Source organism: Marmota monax, unplaced genomic scaffold (assembly GCF_021218885.2).
Source record: "Marmota monax isolate L192 unplaced genomic scaffold, Marmota_monax_Labrador192_F-V1.1 WCK01_AAM20220418_F8-fsc00100, whole genome shotgun sequence".
Taxonomy (NCBI): Eukaryota; Metazoa; Chordata; class Mammalia; order Rodentia; family Sciuridae; genus Marmota; species Marmota monax.
Genome location: NW_026693872.1, coordinates 1,014,943 through 1,041,867, shown reverse-complemented (window position 1 = coordinate 1,041,867; position 26,925 = coordinate 1,014,943). Strand labels below are relative to the sequence as shown.

General features: G+C 35.6%; 1 protein-coding gene across 5 annotated transcripts in view; it reads left to right on the top strand.

The window, feature by feature from the left end:
• Nucleotides 1–26,925, top strand: part of Tp63 (tumor protein p63) — a 218,491-nt gene that overhangs the window by 70,961 nt on the left and 120,605 nt on the right. For all 5 annotated transcript variants that reach the window (XM_058585060.1, XM_046462639.2, XM_058585061.1 and 2 more), the window contains exons 2-3: nucleotides 16,130–16,258; nucleotides 17,025–17,157. In XM_058585060.1, the coding sequence (XP_058441043.1) occupies nucleotides 16,130–16,258; nucleotides 17,025–17,157 (262 nt within the window). The remainder of the gene's footprint in view (nucleotides 1–16,129; nucleotides 16,259–17,024; nucleotides 17,158–26,925) is intronic.

The following is a 26,925-nucleotide window of genomic DNA, read 5'->3' as shown; positions in this document are numbered from 1 at the left end:
GCCAATAATGATAAATATTCAGTTTGCCATGGGGGCAGAGAAATTATGAATATAAGATGAGTTTGGAGACTTGGAAAAGGTGGTAGAAATAATTTTTGAAGTTTACTATGAATTATTTATGTATAAAAACTAAACCAAAAAACCACACTCTAACAATTATTTATAGAGAGAAAAGACATGTGTGTGTGTGAGTGTGTGTGTGCGCGCGCGCTGGGGATTCAACCCAGAGCCTTGTTCATGTGCTCTGTCACCAGCCTGAGAAAGGTATATTTAACAAAAATTTGGAATTAGAGAGCCTACATCCTGGGACCACATTTTTACCCCTCTCACATCAGATAGAGCACTAATCTCTAGGGTATATAAAGAGCTCAAAAAGCTAAGCACCAAAAAAACAAATAACCCAATCAATAAACTGGCCAAGGACCTGAACAGACACTTCTCAGAAGAGGATATACAATCAATCAACAAATATATGAAAAAATGTTCATTATCTCTAGCAATTAGAGAAATGCAAATCAAAACTACTCTATCATCTCACATGTGTCAGAATGGCAGCCATTATGAAGACAAACAACAATAATTAGGCGAGGATGGGGGAAAAAGGTACATTCATACATTGCTAGTGGGACTGCAAATTGGTACAACCAATATGGAAAGCAATATGGAGATTCCTTGGATATCTGGGAATGGAACCACCATTTGACCCAGCTATCCTTCTCCTCAGATTGTATCCAAAGGACTTAAAAACAGCATACTACAGGGACACAGCCACATCAATATTTATAGCAGCACAATTCACAATAGCTAAACTTGGAGCCAAAGTAGATTCCCTTCAGTGGATGAATGGATAAAAAAAAATGTGGCATATATACACAATGGAATTTTACTCAGCAATAAAAGAGAATAAAATCATGGCATTTGCAGGTAAATGGAAGGCATTGGAGAAGATAATGCTAAGTGAAGTTAACCAATCCACAAAAAAACAAATGCCGAATGTTTTCTCTGATATAAGGAGGCTGACTCATAGTGGGATAGGGTGGGGGAGCATGGAGGAATAGATGAATTCTAGATAGGGCAGAGGAGTGAGAGGGGAAGGGAGCGGGCAGGGGATTTGCAAAGATGGTGGAATGTGATAGACATTATTATCCAAAGTACATGTATGAACACATGAATTGGTGTAATCATACTTTATATACAATCAGAGATATGAAAAGTTGTGCTGTATATGTGTAATAAGAATTATAATGCATTCTGCTGTCATTTTTTTTAAATCAATAAAAAAAAGAATAAAGTGTTTGAATGCATGAATGTCTCCAGGTTAAGTGGTCTATGTGAAGAGCTCTGATGGCTGCAAGAAAATGCATTGACTTCATTGACAAATTGAAGAGCATGGTAAGAAGAAAACAGAAGCAAGACAAAAGCTACCAGTCCATGGAAAATGGTGCTCCCCATTAGTTTGGTGGGAGTGAGAAGATTTGTTCTTCAGGAAGCCAGGCTGCCCTTGGCAATTGCAACTTCCTTTTATACAGCGGTGTATGTTTCTACTTAAAGATGATCTTTGGTCATTTTTGAAAACTCCAACCCACTCTTCAGCTATAAGCTTCCTGATAAGTTCTGGAAAGATAATTTATGCTATTCAGCTTGTTCTCAGTGATTGTCCATCCTTTAGGCTTTACGGCTGACCCTTTTGTATCCAGTTTATCAGAAATCATTTTCTATCCCCCAGTTCTCTGACCAGAAAGCACACTTACCAAGTCCCTCCTTTATAATTTAAAATATTCACGACAGACAACACAGTTAAAATTTTAGTTTTTAGTCAGGGTCAACACATTTTTCCATAAAACAGAGAGTCATATGTTCAGTTTTGTAGGCTGGGCTCTGTCACAACTACTGAAAACCATCAACTATATCTATGCAAACTAGCATTTCTTAAAAACCTTCCAAAAACAGTTTGTGTGGCTAGAGCTCTATTTTAAAAAGAGTGCTTTTCTTGAGCCAATCTTTCTGTGAAACCCTTTTTCTATGGAAGCATACCCTCTCCTCTCTCTAAACTTAAAAAAACAAACAAACAAACAACACAACAACAAAACTTCTTTTCTTTTCTTGAAATATAGATAAATGTCTTTAATAATATAATGCTTTGGGAACTGTGAATGTAGCTCAGTGGCAGAGTGTTTGCCTAGCATGCATGAGACTGGGTTCAAGCCCCAGGACTGGATGAATGAATATATATATATATATATATATATATATATATGAAATGCTTTAGACACCATTGAATCTGTGGCCATCATGGGTTTGTTCTCTAAGTGGTATTACATATAACAAGCACTATAAAAGAAAGTGGAAAAAAAAACACAAAGAGATTTTTTTTAAGTCACGTAATTCCATTCTTTTAACATTTTAATTTGTTCTTAGTCTCCAGGACATTAAAGACCCACTCCATAACCTTGGGTAACACTTTCTTTTTCTTCATCTTTCTCTCCTGTTTTCATAAGCTACAATCCTTTTATCTTTCCTCCTTTAAACCCTGCCCCAAATTCCTGCCCCCAGCATATTTAGCCCACAAGGTTTTCATTTTTTCCCTTCCACCTTTGTCTCAGAACACTTTATTTAGTAGATGGACTAAAATACCCTTGCTTCTTCTGTTTGTTCTTCCCTCTTTTCCCTCTTCCATTCTTAGATACAAAATCAGGGCATCAGGCCAAGCTGGGAGATTATAGTTCACTGATGGGAAGGCCAAACCCCATGAACACTCCTGGTTTTACTTTTTTTAAAAAAATCATGTTAAATATTCTTTTTATTATCATTGTTGGCTTAAGCATATTTTATTGACTTGTGGAAAAAATACAGAGTATATAGAATGTGGTCACGGCACATGGCCTGAGAGGCCAACCTGTCCCCAGCCTCTTTACGGAGTGCATCTCAAGTCAACAAGAGAGACAGGAAGCTGGTGGGGAAGGCCCCACCATAGCCACTCCTTCTTTGCTTCACCTCTGTCATCCAACCCTTCCTGGCAGATTGAGCCATCTCTCAGTGAAACAAAGCTGACAATCAGAAGGCTATGGCAGCTGCTCTATGGTCACTCTGGTAACCACCTCCTGCCCGCAGCTGACAGCTGGAAGGCTGAGAGCCCAGGGCTGTGTGTGTTCACCCTAAGGTTCTGGAGCCACCCTCATAGGTATCTTCCTGCAGGAGGTGGAAGCCCAGAAAAGAAAGAGGTGATCACCATCAGATGACATTGCCCTCAGACAGCACTGACACGGAAGATCTCCCTGGATATTCAGAGGCCTGATCTCAAGTTTGGGCAGAGAGTTGGTATAATAAAGAAGTCCGAAGAAGTCTCAGCTGTGGTATCAGCTTACAGGGGGCCTTTGGTCCCAGGTGTGGGGAATAAATAGGTCTGCCCAGATGAGTTGCCTGTTGTCAGCTGAGTGTAGAAAGAATTGGGGCTGCTTGTGTAATCATGAGCAACAATAGACTGTGGACCTTAAAGTTATAGAATAATAAAATAGGAAGGAAGTTTAGTGACTGTATAATAATCCAATACCCTTCCTTTACACATAGGAGGAAAGAAACCTAGGGGAAAAGAGACTCCCCATAGTGATCAGGCCAGCTAGCTCAAACAAAGAATATGGCCCTGTCAAGTATTTTTATCTCTGCACAGCTCTTTATAATTAGAAATACTAAATTGGCACAGGACAAAATCAGAAGCCTGGAGCTTTTTGCAAAGACATCTAAGAGGAGGGTACAGTGATCCCTAGGGCTTTAGAGGTTCAGCTAGAAACTTGGTGGTGTTTTGTTGTTGTTGTTGTTGTTGTTTTGTACTGAGAAGTAAACCCAGGGTGCTTTACCACTGAACTACATCCCAAATCCTTTTTATTAATTTTTTTTTTATTTTGAGACAGGGTCTTGCTAAGTTGCTAAGGCTTTCCTGAAACTTGTAACCCTCCTGCCTCAGTCTTGCAAGTTGCTGGGATTATAGGTGTGCACAACCATGTCTGCCTAGAATCTCATTTCCTAAAGCAGCTTCTTCAAACCACCTGGGAGGTGTTAGGCTTCACATGCCCAGACTTCTTTCCCTGGAGTGAGGTATATCTAGCTGCCCAGGTGATTTTGATCTGTTTCTTTTCTCTCCTTGGGAATCACAGGGATAGATAGCAATGGCTCTTTGTTGTACCACACTTAGAACCTCGTGGAACTTCCAACCTTTAAAATAATACTTACTCCCTTATTCTACTCTTCAAAATTCTCATTTAATTGAACTGGAGTCATGCTCAGTCATGTGTATTTTAAGTATCCCAGGTATTCTAAAGCATTCCCAGGTTTGAAAAATGCAGGCTAAGGGAAGCCTGAGAGGTCAAGCCTGGGAGGGGACTACAGCAAGAAAGTGGAGAGGTCAGCAGAGATAGAGCAGAGATCACTGAGGATGAATTAGCTGTGAGGAAGTCCATTGCTGGGGAAGACATTGGGAAAGGAGGGGCTAACAGCTGATGGGCCTCCCGAGGAGAGACATAGGGCTCAAATAGGCTCAGGTGGAAGTACTCTGGGAGTCAGATTAAACAGAGGTTAGAAGGAGATCGGGGAAGACAGAGCTACCTTCTCTAGGCTGCAGTACTCTTGGCTTTCCTCAGCAAGAAGGAAGGACAAAGGACGATTGACCCAGAAGGAAGTGTTTTGAATTGGTAGGTAAAGAAAAATAATAATGGAGCTCTTCTAGAAGAGGGAGTACATTTTTGCTGATAGCAACCCTTGGGCCTTAGTCTTCTGTAAAATGAATGATATAATCTTTGGACCAGAGGGTCTTAGAGTTTATCAGAGTCAACCGCCTCTCTTCACAGAGGAGGAATTTGAGCCCTGAGAGGGGAGGCACTTGCCTAAGATCCCATCCAGCGATGGTATCAGGCCCCAAGCCCCTAAGGCAGGACTCTCACCTCCACCCATAGCCCTGACCTCTCTGACCTATATCCATTCCCAGGAGAGTGACCACAATGTGACAGTTAAAGGTGCCGGCTTTGGCCGAGCTCAGTGTCACATGCCCTAATTCCAGCAACTCCTGAGTCTGAGGCAGGAGGATCACAAGTTCAAGGCCAATCTGGGCAATTTAGCAAGACCTTTCTTAAAATTAAAAAATAAAAATAAAAAGGGCTGGGGATGTAACACAATGATACAATCCCCTAGTTGATGGGAGGATCAAAAATTCAAGCCTGGCAGGCTGACTGCTGAGCCTGCATTTTTTTTTTCTTTGATACGGGGAATTGCTTTGGGAAATTTATTTAGCTCTCTGTGCCATACTGTTTTATTATAAAGTGAAGATTATAATAGTAAAAATTTATGATGGGATATTGAAAGGATTAAATGAGTTAATCCAGTAAGCATTTAGAACAATGTCCAGCATGTGGTATGTGTTCTATAATATTAATTGTAATTATTACACTGAACTCTTTTATTCAAGTGTTAACTTGATATCTGAATATTGGGGAGTGTAGCTTAGTGGTAGAGTGTGCACCAACCCTGGGTTCAATCCCGAGCACTGCCTCCCCCCCCCCAAAAAAAAAAAAAGAAAGAAAGAAAAGATATCTGAATGAACAAGACTCTGATACTTTCTATTTAATGATGGTTATTTAGAGAACATACAGATTTATCAAGGCATTCTAATTTTAAAAAGTAAACAATTCCAAATAGATTGAGATTTAGGCAAATCCTGAAGCCAAGTGTAATTCTTGAAAGTGCAGAATTGTGGGTCTCGCACCAGATCATTAGAAAAATAATCTCTTGGAGGTAGGGACAGGGAATTTACATTTTGCACATGTACTCAAATGATTCGATTGACCTATAAAGTGTGATGCCTGTTGCCACATAGTGGGGAAGTGAGTAACCATCTAAGGTAATGATGCAAGGCCTCCCCTCCCCCTATTGGAAAGGTGCTGTTCTCATTCTCATGATGTCAATGTGAAAATTAAGATTTAAAGAAGTCAAATAGCTAATCCAAAGTCATTAACCTTGAAAATGGCAGAGCAGGGACTCTGAAGCTATATCCTTACATACAGACGTTCCCATTCTCATTCTCATTTTGTGTGTGTGTGTGTGTGTGTGTGTGTGTGTGATCTTGAGCATCGTCTCCTCTGTATAATGGAATAATGTTGGCATCCACCTCACAGGATGTTGTGCAATTAATCAGTGACTGTCAGGCAGATTGCAGGGTGCCCTGCTCATGGAGGCAATTAGATGGCAGCTGCTGTTTCTGCTACAGATGTTGGTTTTGCTATATGTAGTCTTTTTTTTTTTAATTTTCCTTAACAAGCAACTATTTTACACCTACTCTGTGCCAGATACTGTGCTAGAATGTAAAGCTGCAAAGGATAGAAACTAAAAGATAGTTCTTCCCTCTGAGAACTGGCAAGTTCCGTGGATAGTATGGATTAAAAAAAAATGGACCATAAGACAAAAAAGGAAAGCAACAAAAAGTGCTGTAATGATTTAAATTAAAACTTATCCTACAAAGAGTTGTAAAGAAATATGACATTCTGGATAGCCAAGTTTTCTAGAAAATTGAAAAATACACTTTTTAAATAGCAGTTTCTTTCTTTCTTTTTTAGTATTGCAGAGTAGATATTTCTCAGAATACTGCATACTTTCCTGCTTTTTGGAACCAAAAATAGCATGCACTTGTACATTTCTCTTGATCCCCCAGGATCAATCACTTAATGGGTTGTGGTATCATACATGAGTCCTTAGGCACTTCTGAGAAGTACCTACTTCTTTTCTCTTGTGTTTGGTTTTCATTTTTTTTCTGTCTCATTTCAAAATATGCACTTATTTTTTTTAACTGAAGCTATTATGATGTAACATAAAGAAATCTAGGGAGTTGGGTTGATGAAAGAGCACTTGCCTAGCAGGAACAAGGTTCGATCCCCAGCACCACGAAAATCAAAGAGAGTAGAAGTTGGTTGAATTTATATTTCTACACCAACCCTAAGGCCATTCTTTATGACTCTAAGGTCATTCATTCAACAAGTGTTCATAAATGCTCTGTTATTATGTCAGGGATTCTGTTTCATGTAGGAATGCAAAGATACATTCATGTATGTCTCTGTCTGCCTTCTAGTTTTCTTCATTCTATAGTTCTGTCGTAGAAAGGCCTAGGAAAATAATGTTTCTTCACTGCTAGTTCCTTACTTGTTAGAGCAATAGACCTGTATATACAAAAAGAAAATACCATTTCAACATGGTTAAATTACAATAGAATTAACTAAGGACAAGAACACTCAAACAGCAAAAAATAAAAATATTGCACCTTTTCTCTCTAAGTTTTGATCTGGGCATTGGCAAATGTAGAGAATTAAAGAATTGGAAATGCTGGTGGAGACTAAGAGGTCACAGTTTGAAAAAGATACAGGGTGAAAAACAACCTGTAGGCTAAATCTGGCTGAATAATTGGGACAAATAGATTTGCCTAAAGCAATAAGGAGCAAAGACCTGACTATTTTGTCAAGGGCACAAAGTAAATGACTGTGAATTCTGAGTCAGGGAAGGAATAACCTAAAGAAATGCTTTTTAAGGGAAGACTGAGCATCCCATAGGTACATAGTTTGGGAGAGAATTCTAACCAAAGGCTTAGTGGGATGGGGAGTATGAGAGAAGGAAGCTAGAGTTATATAGTTATTCTATTTCTCTCTGAATAGAGAGAAATCTGGGTCATGGTAGAGTCAAGCTGAGAGCAATCAAATCTTAAGGAAGGTCATGGTGGGGGAAATGTGTTCTGAAGATGAAAAGGAGGTCCACTAACTATGAGGAGCAGTAAGTAGAGCAGAGGAGAAATGGGTATAGAAAGGAGATTCTTTTAAGAATCTATCAATTCAGTGATAAGTAAAAAAGACTTCATTGGCTGCAATACTTTGTTGTTTAAATTGTAATACATTGAAATTTTAAGACATAACATGTGCTGTAAATGCATTTTGACCTTTAAAGTTTTGGTTACTAAGAGTGAGGTTGATATATAGGTTTGAGTTAGGATGGATGGAGAGAGAAAAAAACTACCTGGTCATTTTTCAACAGGAAATTGAAAGTGAAATTTTCCATATAAGGAAGGAAAGATATTAATAGGTCTGATTTAGAGCAGGTGAGTGATTTGGGAAGATGGATTTAAATCAAGCTTATGAATAAATTTAGTCCTCCAGGGCCCATGGAGACTATTGGGTGCTATGAAGTGATAATGCACTAAAATACATCAAGGTATTCTTTGGCATCTTTAAAACACAATATGAGAATATCAATAATGATTATAATAGAGAAAACTCAAAGATGTGAATGGTTTTGAACTAAAAATGTAAAGGAATTATATGATCTAGAATGTGCCTAAGGTCAATTAAAAAACACATTTTATCTAGAGGTTGGTGAGAAAGGCTTAACTAATAATTCCATGAATTGATAAGATTGGACGAATGAATGGATGCATGGGTGGCTGATGAATGGATGGATGATACATGGATGGATGTGTGAATGAACAGAAGAAGCAAAAGTCATATTTATTTTTATTTATATATGACAGCAAAATGCATTATAATTCTTATTATACATATATAGCACAATTTTTCATATCTCTGGGTGTACACAAAGTATATTCACACCAATTCGTGTCTTCATACATGTACTTTCGATAATAATGTCCATCACATTCCACCATCATTAATAACCCCATGCCCCCTCCCCTCCCCTCCAATCCCTCGGCCCTATCTAGAGTTTGTCTATTCCTCCCATGCTCCCTATCCCTATCCCACTCTAAATCAGCCTCCTTATATCAAAGAAAACATTTGACATTTGGTTTTTTGGGTATTGACTAACTTTATTTAGAATTATGAAGCACTTTCATCTAAGGATTAGGATGCTATCAGAGTATTTGGTCAAGTTCCCTTGAGTAATAGTAAAATCAGGTGTTTTCTTTCGCTGCATTTGTAAATCAGCTCCTTCTGGTGATATTGAGAATCTGAAAAAGAACTAGACTCTCTAAATAGTTTTCAACTACCACTACTTGTTTCCTATGCCATTTTATGCTCATCTTGTAGAAAAGGGAAGGCTATTGTGATGAGACAAAATTAATAGATTATTTTTTATAGAAAACATCCTCCTTAAAAAAGCTTATGTTCCAAGTTCTATAATGAATGAAAATTAGAAATCATAAAATCATATAAGTCATTTGATTAAGCATGAATTTGAAGTAGTATAATCTTGAATCTAAATCCCAACTTTATCATTACTAGCTGAGTCATATTCATTACTTGTTTCACATAGTTGTCCAGATAATACTCAATATCATGTTGAATCATTTACACATAAAACCTTTATTTGAAATATATTATCAGAGAAAGGCAGCATTGAATTCACAGATGAATTTTTTATTTTTTTAATCTGAGGAATTACATTACTTTTCCAAATGGCTTTCAGAAGCACCTATGATAGAAAAAAACAATTAGGCATAGATGAATTTTGAAAAACTTATTAAAATCTTTGTATTTTAATACAATTTAATTTTAAATTTTAACAACTGGTTTAGAAAATTCCAGAGAATTTAACATTCTCTTTCTGCTTATATAACATTTCTGCTTTCATTAGCTGACACCCCGAGACAATAGTGAATCTAGGACAAGTATTCTGACCTCAGCTTCTCTATGAAATGTAGGAGCAAGACTAGAAAAGCACTATCTAAGGGTGCTACCAACTTTGACACACTATGAGATACTCAAAGGTATAGACTCAAGCATGACTGCATCTTTCCTATGGGAATGTGAGCAGCAGTGTGAGCCCAGCTTGCAAGGAGACTCCTGCAAGAGACTGGGATTCCTGATGCCATATTTTCCCTCTATCAGAATGACTAATAGCCTGTCAAGGGGACTGAGGCAGGAAATCTAGTAGCAGCCATGAGCTTCTGACTCTATTTACTACTAAATGCTGTCCTATTTTGTTAGATCAATAAGGGCATGTTTGTATAGAATCAATATATCTCTAGTTTTGAAAAAGGGAATAGATACTTTTTATATATATATAAAACCTGTGTTCTCTCATTTATCATATCCAGATACCAAAGTTTGGGCAATCATGCTGAGACTTAGCTTCTGATGAAAAAAATTTATTCTTATTGTACTGTGTGTTGGGGGGAAAACAGATTTAAGAATAACAGATATGGGATGAATTGACTTTTCTTTGTTTCAGCTTTTCTATGTGTTAAATATGAAAAACTGAACTAGAGGATCTCTGTGAATCATTGGCTCTAAAATCCATCTATAAACTCAAGATTGTTCAGGACTGTGAAATTTTATTTATTTATCTATCTATTTATTTATTGGTGCTGGTGATCAAACCCAGGGCCTTGTGCATGCAAGCCAAACATTCTACTACATGAGCTATATCTCCAGCCCTTAGGACTCTAAAATTTTAAAGATCTTGATATTTGTAGGAGCTCTGGAAGAAACTCAAATTGGGACAGATGTGTGTGTGATGACTTCTAGGAAGAATAGAAAAGGCAGGAGGGGATGCAGACTATGAAAATAGTTCCCTAGCTGTTTTCCAATACCTTCTGCAGAGAACAGGGTTCTTTCCTGAATTAATACAGAAAGAGGATAGTTCATATAGGAAAAATAAGCTGAAATGGAAAAAAAATTACTTCACGCTTTCTAACTTTGGATGAGACTGGTTTGACAAAAGGCTTTCAACAGTCATTATTCCACAAGTGAATTGATGCTGAGATTCATCAAAGGCAAAGACTTGGAGATAGATGGGGTTTGCTTCACTTTTCCTGCCCAATGGCACTATTTGACCTCTTCCCTATCACTATTTGATCTCTATCCCTGTTTGCATGGTGATCCAGGGAGTAGGAAAATTAGCACTTGTTTGCAAAGGAGAGACCTTGAATCTCTCCTAACCTAGACCATTGGTCTTTCCTTTTCTTTCAAAAAAAATTTTTTTAATAAAATCATGCTCAGAGCTCTAGTGTGCATAAGAGAAGTAAAACCCAAACTTCTTGTTAATAGGAAGGGGTATCTGGAATCCCCTCCCCATTGATGACTGTTTTATGAAATATAATATGGATCAATTCCAAACTCTACCCTTGTTTTTTGTTGTTGTTGCTTGTTTTGTTGTTTTGGGGTTTTGTTTTTGTTTTTGTTTGTTTGTTTGTTTGTTTGTAATAAATCCTCTTTGAGAACTTAAGGCCCTAAGGGGAAAGTTGCCAGTTGATGTGGCAAGTCTGAGACAAAGATGATCTAGAATAAAGAGAGGCAATGGGAGCATCATTTTTGGCTCAAGGCCATAGATGGAGGATGGTTTGACTGACGAGAAATGAAGGATGATACAAGTTTTCTAATACAATTACTTTCATATGGCATGATTACAACCTTAACAGACCTTTTTAAATAAATCCTTATTAGTTTAATTTATCAGGTACAAATTATGTAGCACTTGATCTAAGAGAACCAATGCCTTTGTGACCAGACACTATATAAAAAATGAATAGCACATTATTTTAAGTCAGCCTCTCAACCACCCTCTGCAGGAAGCAGAGTTGAAGACACCAAGGTTCAAATACATTAACTAACTTGGTCATGCCAGTAGAGCCTCAAGCAGCCATAAAACTACAAGACGGATTTGAGAGGGATTTTATTGTCGAATTACTTAAAATCCTCTACAGTAGACTAATTGTCATACAAGCAAAATAGAATAAACTAGCATTGATGAGGTAAAGCAAAAGTTTGGGAAAGTTCAAAGGAGAAAGAGTATAGTTCAAATAAGGGTCTATAAAGTACTTTTGGAGAAGAGGGCACTGAGGATGGGGTAGAGTGGAAACATAGCAGGGTACAGATGCTCACCCTGTGTCGCTTTCTAGGAAGCTGAGGTTGGAAGAGTGTAGGGGGATCACCCAAGGTTTCATAGCTGGCTAGAAGCGATATTAAATACAAGGAAGGTCTTTGGGAGTCAGACAGAAATGGGGTGGGAGCCACATAAATTAATGCCATAGGGAGAAACCAGAACTTTGCTGTGGAGATCTGTGTAAGAAGTGGCATGTGGCTGTGGAATCGAGACTTTCTCTCTTCTACTCTAGAAAACACTACAGTGTCTTCTGTTTGCCTCTTTTTGAATCTGTTCCATGCTTTTTTGTTATGTAAGACCTAGGTCACAGTTACTATCAATCTCTTTAGAAACTACAATTAAATATCTGCCAACTTAAAAACTCTTATATTTGTCATATGGAATCACACACTGGATAATGCGATTGCTGAGAATCCAATTTGTGTTGCTCCATTTATTTTCGACTGCTTGCCTGGATGCTAGGCTGCAAGGTCCTGGATGCTTTGGGTACTTAGGTCTTTGGGTGTTGGAAATGGACTTGGGAGTCATGTACATAACTTCTCACATGAAAGTTGATTTGCATTCTGGGGTTTGGATAATTCATTTTTACCATTGCTTAGGAACAGTCTTTACTTTTATTTTTCCTATTTATTTCTACTTCAGTTTAGTCTAAAGATAAATGTTAGTGCAAATCAAACACATTTGAAAGTGTCATCTAAGTATTTTATAATTTTCATTTCTGTAAATTATTTTCCACTTCCATTATTTTCCACTTCCTTTCTACTTACTAATTGCAATACATAAATCAAGTCTGCCCTTCTTCTAAAAATAAAATAAAATTAACTTACCCTTTAATTTAAAGATAGTGGATTTCAAGATGCTCTTCTAATTATAGGTACATTTTCTAGATGTGGTCTTGAGAGGGACACTAACTTCCATTTTCATCATTTGACTTTCTCGTTTCATTCTCTTATGTATCTGTTCTTTAACCTCATAAAACCTTCTAGTTCCCTTTCATCCATTTCTGTCCTCATTTCTCTTCCCCTCCCCCCAAGTCTGGACCCCATACTAGATTTCAGTTTCCTGACAACCTATTCAGAGGAATAATAGGTATGGTGCTTTCTCCTGTGTCTTTCCCTACTTCAATAGCTGATAGAAACCAGAGAGAAACACAGAACTGAGAACATTGAGGCCATGAAAAAGTCACATTTCCTAATCAACTCCACCCTAAACCCTTACCTTTCTCTTCCAACCACTCAGTGACTGACCCTGCCATTTCAACTAACTTTGCCTACCTTCTGCCTCATCAAGAAACTGAAGGCATCAGCCATGACTTCTATTTGTCTTCTATAAAAACATATAAATCCACATGTCATCTTGTCTTTTTTCCTTCCTCTTGGAATGAGGGAGCCAGGGGTTTTCATTCAATACCATATTCTCCACTTAAGCCATCAACTCCTTCCTGCCCACCTCTTCAAAGATCCTTCTCCACAACATTCCTTTTCTTTCCAATATCTTTTAATTTTTCATTCTTTTTGATTTACCTTTTTGGGCATAATAACTCTATATCAAAAGAACATTTCTTTGGGCTGGGACTATAGCTCAGTGGCAGAGCACTTGCCTAGCATATATGAGTCACGGGGTTTTATCCTCAACACCACATAAAAATAAACAAATAAAGGCATTCTGTCCATTCATAATAACAAACAAAAATTGAAAAAAAAAGAACATTTTCTTCATATCTTTGTATATCCCTCAAATCACTGAAATTTTTGTGCCATCATTAATAAACAGAAAGTACTAATACCAACGTGGCTAATGGTCTTTTCATGTCAAATCTGTTTTTCAGGTCTTATCTTCTTAAATCCCTTGGTAGTGTTGATAACTTTATTACTGTTTTAGACCCTACACTTCTTAGTTAGCCAGGTCGTAGATTCTCCAAATGGTGTCCCTCCTCTCCTCATTGGATATTCTGCCTAGATCACTGTGTCCACCTTCATGGATTCGTTTTCATCCTGTGATAAGGACTTCTGTTTCTAAACATCAGGCCCATTCTTCTGCCTAAAGTTTAAGATTTATTAAACAGGCAAATTTACTTTTTATATATCCATAGGTACCTCAAACTCCACATGCAACTCAGCATCTCCTTCCTCTCCAAGCCAAATTTTCAAACTGTCTTCAGTGGAATCATCAGTCCCTCTGTTCAAAAAAGCTGGAAACATGCTTGACTATTTCATTTCTCTCCAACAGTAATAAACCCATACTTATTTAACCCTTTTCACTAATGATTTAATTTGTCTCCAACTTCTCCACCCATGCTGATTCTGTGCTACTATTGTCTTAGTTCGATTGGTAAAACAACCTCCTAAATAACCCACTTTAACTTTGAACTATCATGCTATATAAATCATTCCTCCATAGGTCTTCCACATGGATCAATGCAGAGCATATTCTAAATGTGTGTCCATCTCATGTATTAAATCCTTTAATTAATAGCATGGGGGTAGATATACTACCCTACATATGTGATAAAATTATATAGAATGAAATTCACACCATACAATGAGTATAAGACTAAGAATTTCTAAATAAGACTGGTGGATTTTATCAATGTCATTATCATGTAATGATATGTACAATAGTTTTACAAGATGCTGCCCTTGGGAAAACTGGCTAAATGATACAAGACACCTCTCTGTGTTTTTATTTATTATAACTACATGCAAATATACAGCTATCTCAAAAAGTTCATTTAAAAATCTTTCAATACAAGTATTGAATTATACAAACACTTTTTAAGATAGCATCTGTTTCTACGTTTCTCTGTTGCTCCATCCTGCAACATTATCTGTTCCAAACTTTTGTACCTTACTAACATAGTCACTTGCCATTTTCTCACATTCACCAAACTATTTTCCATTTTAGTATTTTGTTTATGCTATTGCTACACAATGCCCACTCCATACCTTTGGTTTTTACCTGGCCTGGCTAGTTTCTCCTCATCATCTGTTAATTTCCTTGGTCCTACAGATAAGGTTATATATTCAATTTTTATGTTTTCCCAGTACTGGCTATACTGTTAACCATTTTATCAGAGGCTTGTTTTCCTGCCTTATTTCTACACTGTGACTTCCCGGAGGTGTGAGACATTCCTGATTCACTTTTTATTTCTAATATCCATTATGCTCCCTGGAAAATAATAGGTGTTCTCTATATATGTAATTTGAGCAGATTAATGTACTGTTTCAGGTAGCTTAGAAATCATTATTAATAAATCCAATATTATTATCTTCTCTTACTAGACCGTAACATATATTTGAAAATTTAAGATGATGATTAACTGTCTTAGGATACTATGACTCTTTATAATATGAGCAATAATGATTAAAAGCTTAGCCAATTTTGTCCTGGGGTAAAAATCAGTCCACTGATCATTACAGTTAATCACTACTAAGATGATTTGCACATAAATATTCAGATGTAAATATTCAGATTTGGAGACTGCGTTACCTGAGAAACCTGGTGTTTCACTTCAGATGTGTGGGGGTGAGAGTTTAAAAAAAAAATACTTAAGTAAAAAAATATGAAGATCCAGGAGCAAAATGAAGCAAACAAAAATGTTATTAATTTGCAAAGTGTTCAATTGCTTGCTTATCCCTTAGTCTAACATAGAATTCTAAACTCCAATTTAGAAATACCACCTACACACACACACACTCACACACACACATCAAAGGAGCTAGTGATTAAAAATGAAAGTTTAGGTCCAGAAGTTTGAGTTTATTGTCCTTGAGTGTGATGCTAAGATTTTAGTTATGAGAGAGATGATTAACCTGAAGGTGAAGTTCTCTGAGCTCTTTTCTATTTTCTGATTCTACTTCTTACCTGCTGGAGGCAGGATAAGCAGTTGAGACACTTATAAAATGGGTTTAATGATAGGTCAGATTTGCTGTCAAATTTAATGAGGGAATGTTTATTTTCTTTTTGAAATCTGCAGAACACAGATGTTGGATCGGGGAACGATAGCACATAATAACATTATTAATTAAGAAAGATGAATTTGATAAAAGGCTTGATTGTCTAGCATGGGAAGTCTGTCTGATTTTATAGCCAAATGGATCCACAGTGCTTCCTAAAGAAACATCATTATGCAACTTGAAAAATGTACTATATATACCTGTGTGATTTTATAGACTTCCTTGATGTTTTGATACAATATGCTTTAATTTAAATATCCTGTATCATAAATGCAGAAATATAATCCTAGCTTCATTTTTGTCCTTTTAAGCTTTGTAGAAACCCCAGCGCATTTCTCTTGGAAAGAAAGTTATTACCGATCCACCATGTCCCAGAGCACACAGACAAGTGAATTCCTTAGTCCAGAGGTTTTCCAGCATATCTGGGATTTTCTGGAACAGTAAGTATCAAATAAGCAAGAGTACATTGTATTCGAACCATTAAATATAGGTAAATGTGGATAGTGCAAACATAACTCACTAGGGTGTGTTTCTAGAATTAGTAAAAAATTAATGTTGTCAGGAAAATTGCTTGCCTCCAATATTATCTCTGTGTTCAAACCCTGTGGTTGTTTGTTCAGTTTCCAATACCAAAAGATCATTATTATTCTAAAGAGAGAAATTTTTGGAAAATCTAAAAGAATCTCCTGAATTACCCCTTTCTGGTGCTCAAAATCTACTCCTTTGTCTTGAAGACTTATCCAATGTTATAAAGCAGTTATTGCCTGAAAAGGTAAAACACCCAATTTTGTTGATCATTAATATATTGCTATGAAAAATATTACTAGTTTTTTATTAAAAGTAGGTTTGAATAAGTGGAATAAAATAAGGAGGTAGTTGAGGAGAATATCAGAGCACTGAGGACATGCAGGATAGGGTATAAAATGCTTTATCATTGATCCATCTCTTCTGTTCTTCATTCCATCCAGCAATTCTTTGAAGAGTGCAGGGGTCATGATTCCCATTTAACAAATAAAATTTAGATTTGAACTGCTTGAAATTATATATCTGGTAAAGGTTGAGCCAGGATTCAAACTCTCCTGACTCTCAGCAAGTAGTGAGCCTTGCAAACTTTGAAATAGAAAGCACTCATTCTTACCAGCCTAGTGATTATATTTTAGTCCCTTCCCATTGGCTAACACACATTTTTTCTTTCCATTATATTAGGCCTATATGTTCAGTTCAGCCCATTGACTTGAACTTTGTGGATGAACCATCAGAAAATGGTGCAACAAACAAGATTGAGATTAGCATGGACTGTATCCGCATGCAAGACTCGGACCTCAGTGACCCCATGTGGGTGAGTGGCCTGGGTTTCCTCTTTAATCAGTAGACCATGCTCTACTCAATTCTATAAATCCTGTTTTTTTTAAGGTATCTAAAGAAGCAGGTGGATCTGAATAGAACATTGGAAAGAACTTATCTATTCAGCCAAGGCATGATTAGTAGTAGTTTGTGGATTTTGGGTCTGCATAACTCTCTACAATATGTGGGGAAGAGGTTGGAAAGAATCCTTTGTATATTTTATGAGTTGTTCCTAATGTCAATCCCAACTTAGAGCAGATGACACTACTCAAGATTTTCCAGATGGTAGAGACAGCATCTAGATCTAATTTGAGGGTACTTTCCACTATAGCAAACAACCCTTCTCATTGGACTTTTTTTTTTTTTTGGTATTGGGGATTGAGTGATAAAAAAGGAGAAAGTCAATTCTAGGCATATACAAATGTTTAATTACCTGGTATCAGAATAAGAAGAAAGAAGATAACTGAGATAAAGATAGGCCTTTCCTGGATTTACAACTGAGTCACTCATAACCTTAGGCCTCAGTTTCTTATTTATGAAATGGTTATCTTATATGTCACATAACTCCCAGACAAGGTAAGGAATATAATGAGTTAATTATAACAAAATACTTTTCTGAGATGTGTAGGTGACTTAGATAAAATTGACTGCATTTATGCAGTAGATAGTGCTAGTGGATTTTCTTCTCTTTTAAAAATCATTTATTTATAATATAAATCTTGCTCTTAAAATTTCTATAAAAACAGGGGAAAGAACTAGGAAAGAGTGTGGGGTGTCCTAAAGTGCCTATTGACATAATTAATGATAATGTCTTAGAAAATGCCTTGTATTTTTTTACTCAATATAAGATTTTATTGGAATACACCTTTTTTGGCATAAAATGTACTTCTTAATATTGGGAAAAAGTGAAGGGGGAAAAGGATAGAGGAAACAACCAAACATAGAAAGCAGTAACTCTGCAAATACAGTGGTGTTTTGTTGCTAAATTGAGTAGGAAAAATACATTATGTCATTGGCCCTTTTCATTTCAATACAGATTTGTTCCCAGTTATCTTTGAACTACTGAAGTTGTCAGATAATTCCAAGTGTTGGGTCATTCAGGGTCTTGGATGCATTATAAGTGAACATGAAGATGTGTAAACTCTTATTTGACTGACAGTAACTTAAAATTAGGATATTCCCAGTTCACATAAAATATTGCATTTTGATGGGTAGTACCTACTTTGGCAAAACTGTCTTTGTATTTTCTGTAGAGATTTTTCCACTGTTACTGTTGGATTTATAGAAGTAGGTAAAGACTTATAAGTTTAAAGTGGAGGATCACAAGCTTTTAAAGTTCTATTTCTATTATTATTATCTTTTTACATACTGAATCATGTGGTTTCTTAAAGTGTCATGCTGTTTTTAACTTCTTTGTATTCTTGGAAATGTTCTCCCTGAAAATACCATTTCCATTTTTTTCTCCTCTCTATCCAATTCTTATCTGTCCTTCATTGTCCTATTCGTCCTCCTTCTATGTGAATCCCTTTCATATACATTCCAACCAGTCTGAATTGTTTATTTCTCTGTTTCTAAAGGTCAGGGGCCATATTTTTCATCATGACTACTGCTTGAGGTTATATAGTAGGTCCCTATAATAGGGGATTCAGAAACAGCTGGAAAAAATGGAATAGGATGAAGGAAACAAAATAGGGCCCTTGGAGCAATGGTATGGAAAGGTATATAAAATTAGAGCAAGAATGAACTTGACTGAAAAGAGGAGCTTGCCTATCTGTGGTGGCCCTGATTTTGTCTCCAAAGAACTGAGACATTTATTCTATGTGAATCCTGGGTCTTCCCTTGACTCAGAATTCTTCCAGTATCTTCATATCGTATGTGTCTACATGTTACCATCACAGAGATGGGACTAGGTCATAATAGTCCTCAGCAGCAGAAGAAGTAAAAGGCTAGACTTGCTCAGGATACTATTAATTGGTTTTACTGTTTGTATATTAAAAGCCACCTTTTTCCTCATCATTCTAGCCTGTTGCTACAAAGGATGTGAGGATTTTTTCTTCCATTACTTAATAGCAGATTTTCACTTTTGTGTGTACAACCCATTTGCTAAATAGTTTCCAAAGTCTGCACATGAATTAATTTCCTCATCAGTATAATATTTTATTAAGTTGGGAATCTCAGCCAAGCATTCTCTTCCTATGCAAGAAATTCAACCCTTGGACATGAAAAGACGTGTCAGCTTATTAATGACAGAAATATTGACATTGGGAAATTCATTCCATTTTGTGTTGATTTTTCATGTAAACTTTACCTTAATAACTAGTTGTGATGGAATCACAAATGTTTTATTCTGATTAACAGGGGAGAGTTGAAATGAATTACAGGGAATTGTCTTTGTGTCTTGTTCTATATCACTGAAAACGAAATTCTTTGGGACAGTAAACGAAGGTGTCTCAAACAATCCTATTTTAACTATCTTTTCAAGACCTTGTTGGTTTTTGAGTCTGTCACTTAATAAATTACTTTATATTTCAGCTTTATATTATTTGTGAAATGTGTAAGCCTGCCTATCCTATCTTCAAAAGGTGAACAACTTGAAATGATTGGTACTGGCCACATTACTCTTAATTTTTGCATTTGCATATTTCCTGCACATGGAGGAAAACCCTTTAAAACTGTTAGATTTTTTCCCTAGGAAAATGAGTGGTAATTATCTAACATGATCTGTTTTTGCAAATTCTTGTTGCATGATTCCAGATAAATGTGAAGGGCCTTCACTTCTACATATTAACAGGTCAATAACCAGATATCTGGAAAGGCTTAGGCTGTAGCACCTAGCATAATACCCTGCCTCTTAAATGACACAAAATTTACATGATTTCAGTCATGCATACTGGTGTAACCACAGTAACTATTTAGCACCTACTATATGCTGTGATGTTTATGATGTGGATGAAAAAAATCATAAAGTCTCTTACTTTACAAAGGCAGGAATGCAGCATTAAAGGCAAATGTGAATAAAATTCCCTACAAAAGCTACTCAGATATATGTGTATTTTAAAAAGTTGCATTAAAAAGTAATAATTTAGTCTACCAGACAAAGAATGGCAATAGTTTAAAGAGATGGTGATTTGTATTTAGACCTTGAAGAATGACTAGAATTGATCAAAACTGGGAAGGGGAAAAGTAGTCCAAATGTGGTAACTATTGTTATAAAAATATAATGTGAAGCTTGGAAGTTTTAAAAGATAAGACTGAAAAAAATCTGGCTAAAAATTTTATATATAAAATAATATAAATTTTAAAAATTACAATTAATGATAAAGGTTTAACAACCCTAATAAAATGAATGCTTAAAAATTAATGAGGAATTTGAATCCCCCCCATAGGCAACGGGTATAGGTAATTCACACATGATGAATATACAAATGTTAAATGGACATAATATTTCCAACTTCTCAACTAATAAAAATTGTATGGGTTGAAACAATGACATATTTATCATATCTCTCTGATCAAAAAAGGTTTAAATCATAATAGTTAATGCTGGTGAGATTGCTGAAAAATAGTCTTTTCAATTCTTGGTGGGAGCATAAATTGATATATTGGAGGGTAATTTGCCCATTCTAATCTATTTAATTTTTAAGAAACTTCATTTGGCCATCAAGTTCCAGACATAGGTATTTATTCCATAAAACAACTAAGATATAAAGGACACACTCAAACACACACATGCTTATGTGCCTGGACACAAATGAGCATGCCACACACACAGAGAAATGAAAGTTTTGCTGCAGCACCATCTGTAGTAACTAAAATGATGTGACAGAATTCTGTAGATTCCAGAGCTTCAGACTTTGAAAGATAGGGAAAAAAAAAAAAAACATGGTTCAAAGCAAGTGTCAATCCCACCATTGAGAGATGATATTAGTAATGATTTATAGTCATTTTAATCCTAGAGATCCTATTCTTCATGTTCTACAGTGTGATTTCTGTATTTCTATCTTTTCTTTCTTTCTTTTTTTAGATTGTGTAATGTTGATTTTTATTTATATATTTATTTTCACATTTGATGAAATTCACCAAACAGTCTGGGCATAAGATTCCTTTTGGGGGAGCTCAGTTTCCTTTTTTGTTGTTGTTTGTTTGGTACTGGGAATTGAACACAGGGGTGCTTAACCAGTAAGCAACATCCCTAGCCTTTTTTTATATTTTATTTAGAGACAGGGTTTTGCTAGGTTGCTAAGTGCCTCACTAATCTGCTGAGGCTGGCTTTGAACTCATGATTCTCCTGCCCCAGCCTCCTGCGTTGCTGGGACTCACCATTGTACCTGGCATGAATTCAGTTTCTTTAATAGTATAGGACTGTATTGAGATTATTTATCTTAGGTGAGTTTTCATAACTTGTGACTTTTGAGAAATCAATTAATCAGAGTTGTTAATTCGTTCCCATATACTTATTTGGAATTTTCCTTTCTGATTCCTTTAATGTCTGTAAGATTTATAATGATATTATCTATTTTCATTTCTTACCTGCCTTTTCTTTGCCAGTCTTACCAGAGATTCATCAATTTCATTTATCTTTTAAGCATATCTCAGATTTTTATTTCACTTTTCTTCTCTGTTGTTTTTCTTTTTTCAACTTCATTATTTCTGATCAGATTTCCTAACTTCTCCTTTGGACTTATTGTGATCTTCTTTTTCAACTTCTTAAATTAGAATGTTATATTTTTGAGATTTTTCTTCTTTCTCACAAAGTTTAACATTGATTTCAAGAAAGTTCCCATTAGACACTGCTTTAGCTGTTTCAAATAAATATTAATACTCTGAATTTTCAGTTTTGTTCATTTTAAAATATTTTCTAATTTTTGGTCAGAATTCCATTTTGACCATTAATATTTAGAAGCATGTCATTTAATTTCTGAGCATTTGGACATTTTTCTCTTATCTTTCCATACTAACATAATTTTCTTTCATTATGATCAGAAAGCATAATTCCTATGATTTCAATTTGTCAATGTGTTAAAGTTTGTTTCATAAATCAGGATGTAGATTATTTTAGGAAATGATGGCAGGCACTTGAAAAGACTATACTTTGCTTATATTGAATGGAAAGTTCTATAAATCTCAATTGGATTCAGTAAGTTGATGCCATTGTGCAGTTTTTCTATATCCTTTTTTATTTTATGTCTATTCATTTTATTCGCTACTGAGAAAAGAGTGTTGAAGATTTTGACTATAATTATGGATCTTCTCTTTCTTCTTTCAAGCCTTTTAGTTTTTTCTACATGTATATCCAAGCTTTCTCATTGGATATATCATGTTTAAGCTCATATCTTAATGATGAATTGACCCTGCTATTATTTCATAGTATTTTCATTTATTTATGATAATGTGCTTTTCTCCCAAATTGACTTTGTCTTTGTTAATACTAATAGAGCAAATCTTTCTTTTGATTTTTTTCATGATAAATCTTGTCTCCATGTTTTTAATTTTAATGTGCTTTTATCATTATAATTTAAATGATTTCTTTACAAAATATATATTTGGATCATTTTCATGTATTCTGGCAATCATTGTCTTTTAATTTAATGTATTTACATCATTTATATATAATGTAATTATCAATATTGGGTATTTTAGGACTATCATTTGTTTGTTTTTTATTAATTGCCTCTGTTATTCTTCTGTTTCCATTTATTCTGCCTTTTTAAATTACTTGATCTATGTTTAATATTTAATTTTAATTTACCTACTCTGTTTTTTGGCTATATCATTATTCATATTCTTAGTGATTACTCTAGTGATCTCAAAACTAATACTTTTATAATATTTATTATCAATATTCCATAATCTATTGAAAATTAATCTTACCACATCAAATGAAATGTGGAAATCTTAGCATAATGTCATTTTCATCATTCTTTTCCCTTTGTATTATAGCTGTCATTCATATTACATTTGCATACATTGAAAAATCACACCAGCCACTGTTATAATTTTTACTTTCAACTGTTAAAGTAATGAACTCAAGTGAAGAATTATAGTCTATTTTACTGAGTAAGGTATTTATCAGTGTCATTGCTCTTTCCTTGTACCAAGAAAAATATGCAGCCTCATTTATTCTTTTGCTTATCAAAGTGAAATTTTTCTTTCAAAGAAAATAATGCTATATTTTCTCAGCAGGACCATAAACCAAGCCAAAGCTCTCTTTTGCCGAAATTTGAAGTGATCCAAATTTTATTAACAACACCTCCAATATCTCTCTTCTCTCCCTCTATTATGATTTGAATGTGAGGTCCCCCAAAAGCTCATGTGTGAGGCAATGGAAAAATTTAGAGGAGAAATAATTGGGTTATGAAAGCCTTAACACAATCAGTGAGTTAATCCCCTGATGAGATTAACTAAGAGGTAACTAAAGATGGGTAGGATATGGCTGGAGGAGTTGGGTCCCTGAAAGTATGCTTTGGGGTATGCATTTTGTATCAGGTGAGTGGAATCTCTTTCTGCTGTCTGATCATCAAGTGAGCCACTTCCCTCTGACACATTCTTCTGCCATAATATTCTGCCTTTCCTTGAGCCCTAAGGAGTGGAGCCATCTGTCTATGGATTGAGACCTCTGAAACCATGAGCCCCCAAATAAACTTTCCTCCTCCAACATTGTTCTGGCAGGACTTTAAGTCACAGGAGCAAAAAAGAGCTGACTAAATCACCTTCCCTCTGTCTGCATGTATGTGTACATATACACACACACACACACACACAAATTCAGTCACATACAACTCAACTGAACCACACCTATAGATACATTCTAATATTAGAGATACAGATCATAATAGCTATAAATCTTCACTTGATACATTGCAGCCTTCAAATATATATTAAGCAAATGCTCTAAAAACATAAAGTATTTTTCAGTAATTCACTAAACATTATTTTAACTTAACCACAGAAGCACAGGGGCTGATTCTGACCTTGCATCCTCTTAAAAACTGATCAGAATGAAATCCTAGCACACTGGATTAACAAGAAGCTAGTTAACCATACCACTGCGTGAGTCACTAAAACATCCTAAATCTCTTTCTCCACATGTCTACCCCTGGTTCCCCCACATATAATACATACAGTAGCCATTTTCTGTGATAAGTATCCTGGCTTCTGAGATGTGCAGTATTAGCCAGCTGTAAGTCTGACACCAATATCAAGAGCTCACTCGAAGGAGGGCATCTCTGTTTTTCCTTTTCTTCCTACCATGGTCTCCATCAAGCTTCCAGAGCTACACTTGTACCACCAAGGTCACCCTCCCTTTGTTCCTCCTGTACCTTCTCTCATTCCTCTTCACATTCTCTATTTCTCCCTCATGATTCATGCCAAACATTTCTGACAATCCAGGCAACCACTAGAATTCAGTGTAGGTAGAATTAATTAAACTTAAAATTTTTGATGAATACCTTACATTTAATATGAGGCTCATGGAATTTGTTGTTAGACACACTGGAATTAGACATAATAGAGTTAGACTCACAGTTTTAGCTGAGAAACATTAATAATCTCTGTGAAATTGTCTTTCCTCATTTGTACAGATCAATATAATATCTACCTTAAATATTATGAAAAAATTTTGATTTTTTTATTGATTTATTTTATTCAAAGCTCCCGCCAGAATATAAATATGTAGTCAAGAAAAAAAATGTTATTTTTGTTATCAGTTATCTGTTTGTGTTAATTCTATACAAATTCTTTAAAAAAGGTAATAGGTATTTTTTTAAATGAAATACAGATTAACAAAGTTTTCTGATTATAAAAGCAGTACAATTAAAACGAACTTTCAAAGTATGCAAAGCATTTTCACTTCACTATATAAAAACAATTATGGACACTAGTTTTTCTCCAGAATTTTTCCTAAAAGAGATTTTACAAAATATAATTGGAATTATGTCATATAAATTTTGCAAATATGCTCCTTTTAATTAGCATTATATGATAGACATCTTTTTCTCATTTACTAATCTTCCACTTTAATTTTAATGTGTTTTAAATTTTAACTGATCTACATAGATGTGTAAGAGAAGTATTTAAGTACAGAGCATTTGCTTACACTGGATACTTAAAGGTATAAATATCGGGTAAAATTATATGAACACCAATCATACCAAATTTTTTTTCCGTAAGTTTTTTTGTCTTTAATTATTATTGTCTATTTACACTTCCACATACTGTGCAACAATGTTCACAGACTTGACATCAGTTTTGATTCTACAGTGTCTTTTTTAAAGAGGCAAATACTCCAGATGTGTGGTGCACACATGTAGTCCCAGTAGTAGGAGACCAGCCTCAGCAACTTAGCAAGTCCCTAAGCAACTTATGAGATCCTCTTTCGAGATGAAAAATAAAAAGAGCTGGGAATGTTGCTTAGTGGTAAAGCATCTTTGGTTCAATCCCCAGTACCAAAAACTTACTTCTAGGTTATTGGATAATTCAACTGGTCATTTGCTCATCAAGATAAAATTATCCCTTTAGACATACCTTTTATTGAAATCAAAGATGTGTCTAAAGAACTAATATGGATAGTATTTTTGGTTGAAAATGTGTAAGACCTCTTGGCAATGTAACATCTAGTTGCAGAGTGAACAAACTTATCTGGGATGGGAATATTATGAGAAAAGAGATGGTAAAGGGGACAAAGGGTATTTCCAAGCTTTCACCTCAAAGTAATCTTGAACATTGGAATGGGTATAACATTTTCCTCTTTTCCTCCTAGCATTTCTTAAACCTTGTTTTTAGCACCCTTACTCCTTGACTAGTATCATTTAAACATAATTTGCCCTACGTAGGCTTTGTTATTTATTCTATAAATATAAATAAAACATGCAAACAAGAAAACATTTTCCACATAGCAAAAGCCCTCTGCTTCTTTGTGAAATGGAATTGTAATTACCTATTCCCCTTATGAGATAGCTCACTATATACTGTTTAGACTAAGTTCAGTGTCTCCTTAAGAGCAGACTTTTTCTGTTCTGTTCTTTGTATAGCATAGCCAATAGAAAAGCATCACTTTGTTCAAGAGTGCCAACTCAGGGACTTTACCTTAAACACAGGTATGCATTTCCAACCTTGAACAAACAGACTGCTTAATAAAATAAGGGAAAGGGTTTTCTTTTTTTCTTTTCTCTAGAAATTCACAAATGCGACTTGACAGGTGACAGCTCTTCCCGTACAAAAGGGGCTGTTTGCTTTTTGCTTTGGTGTTTGGGTAAACTGTAGCACACACTGGCAGAGAATTTATTGCCTAGGGGAAGGTGTTTGCAGTCCCTGTGTTTAATCTGAAAAGCAACCCCTTTCCTTCTGTCCCCTCCCTCTCTTTTTGAGGAGGGAGAATTGGAAATGATAGCCCCAGGGAAATAGTTCCCCAAACACCTGTCTCTAGTGTAACCACAGCAGTGTTACTTAAGACACTGGGCTCAGTGCGTATGCATCCAGATTGACAAAGTTGAAGAGGGCAGATAAACAGAAAGGGATTTCAGCAGAAGCACAGGGGCTGATTCTGACCTTGCATCCTCTTAAAAACTGATCAGAATGAAATCCTAGCACACTGGATTAAAAAGAATACGATTTGTTTGAAGTGGTACTACTCCTATTAGTCACATGTTCTTTCCTTCAGCAAGGAAATGTAGTTTCAATCTACAAAACTTGGAAAACTCTACAATTTTATATTTAAGAACTCCATACCTATTCTAGTTCTAGCCCAGCCTTTCTTTAAAGTCAG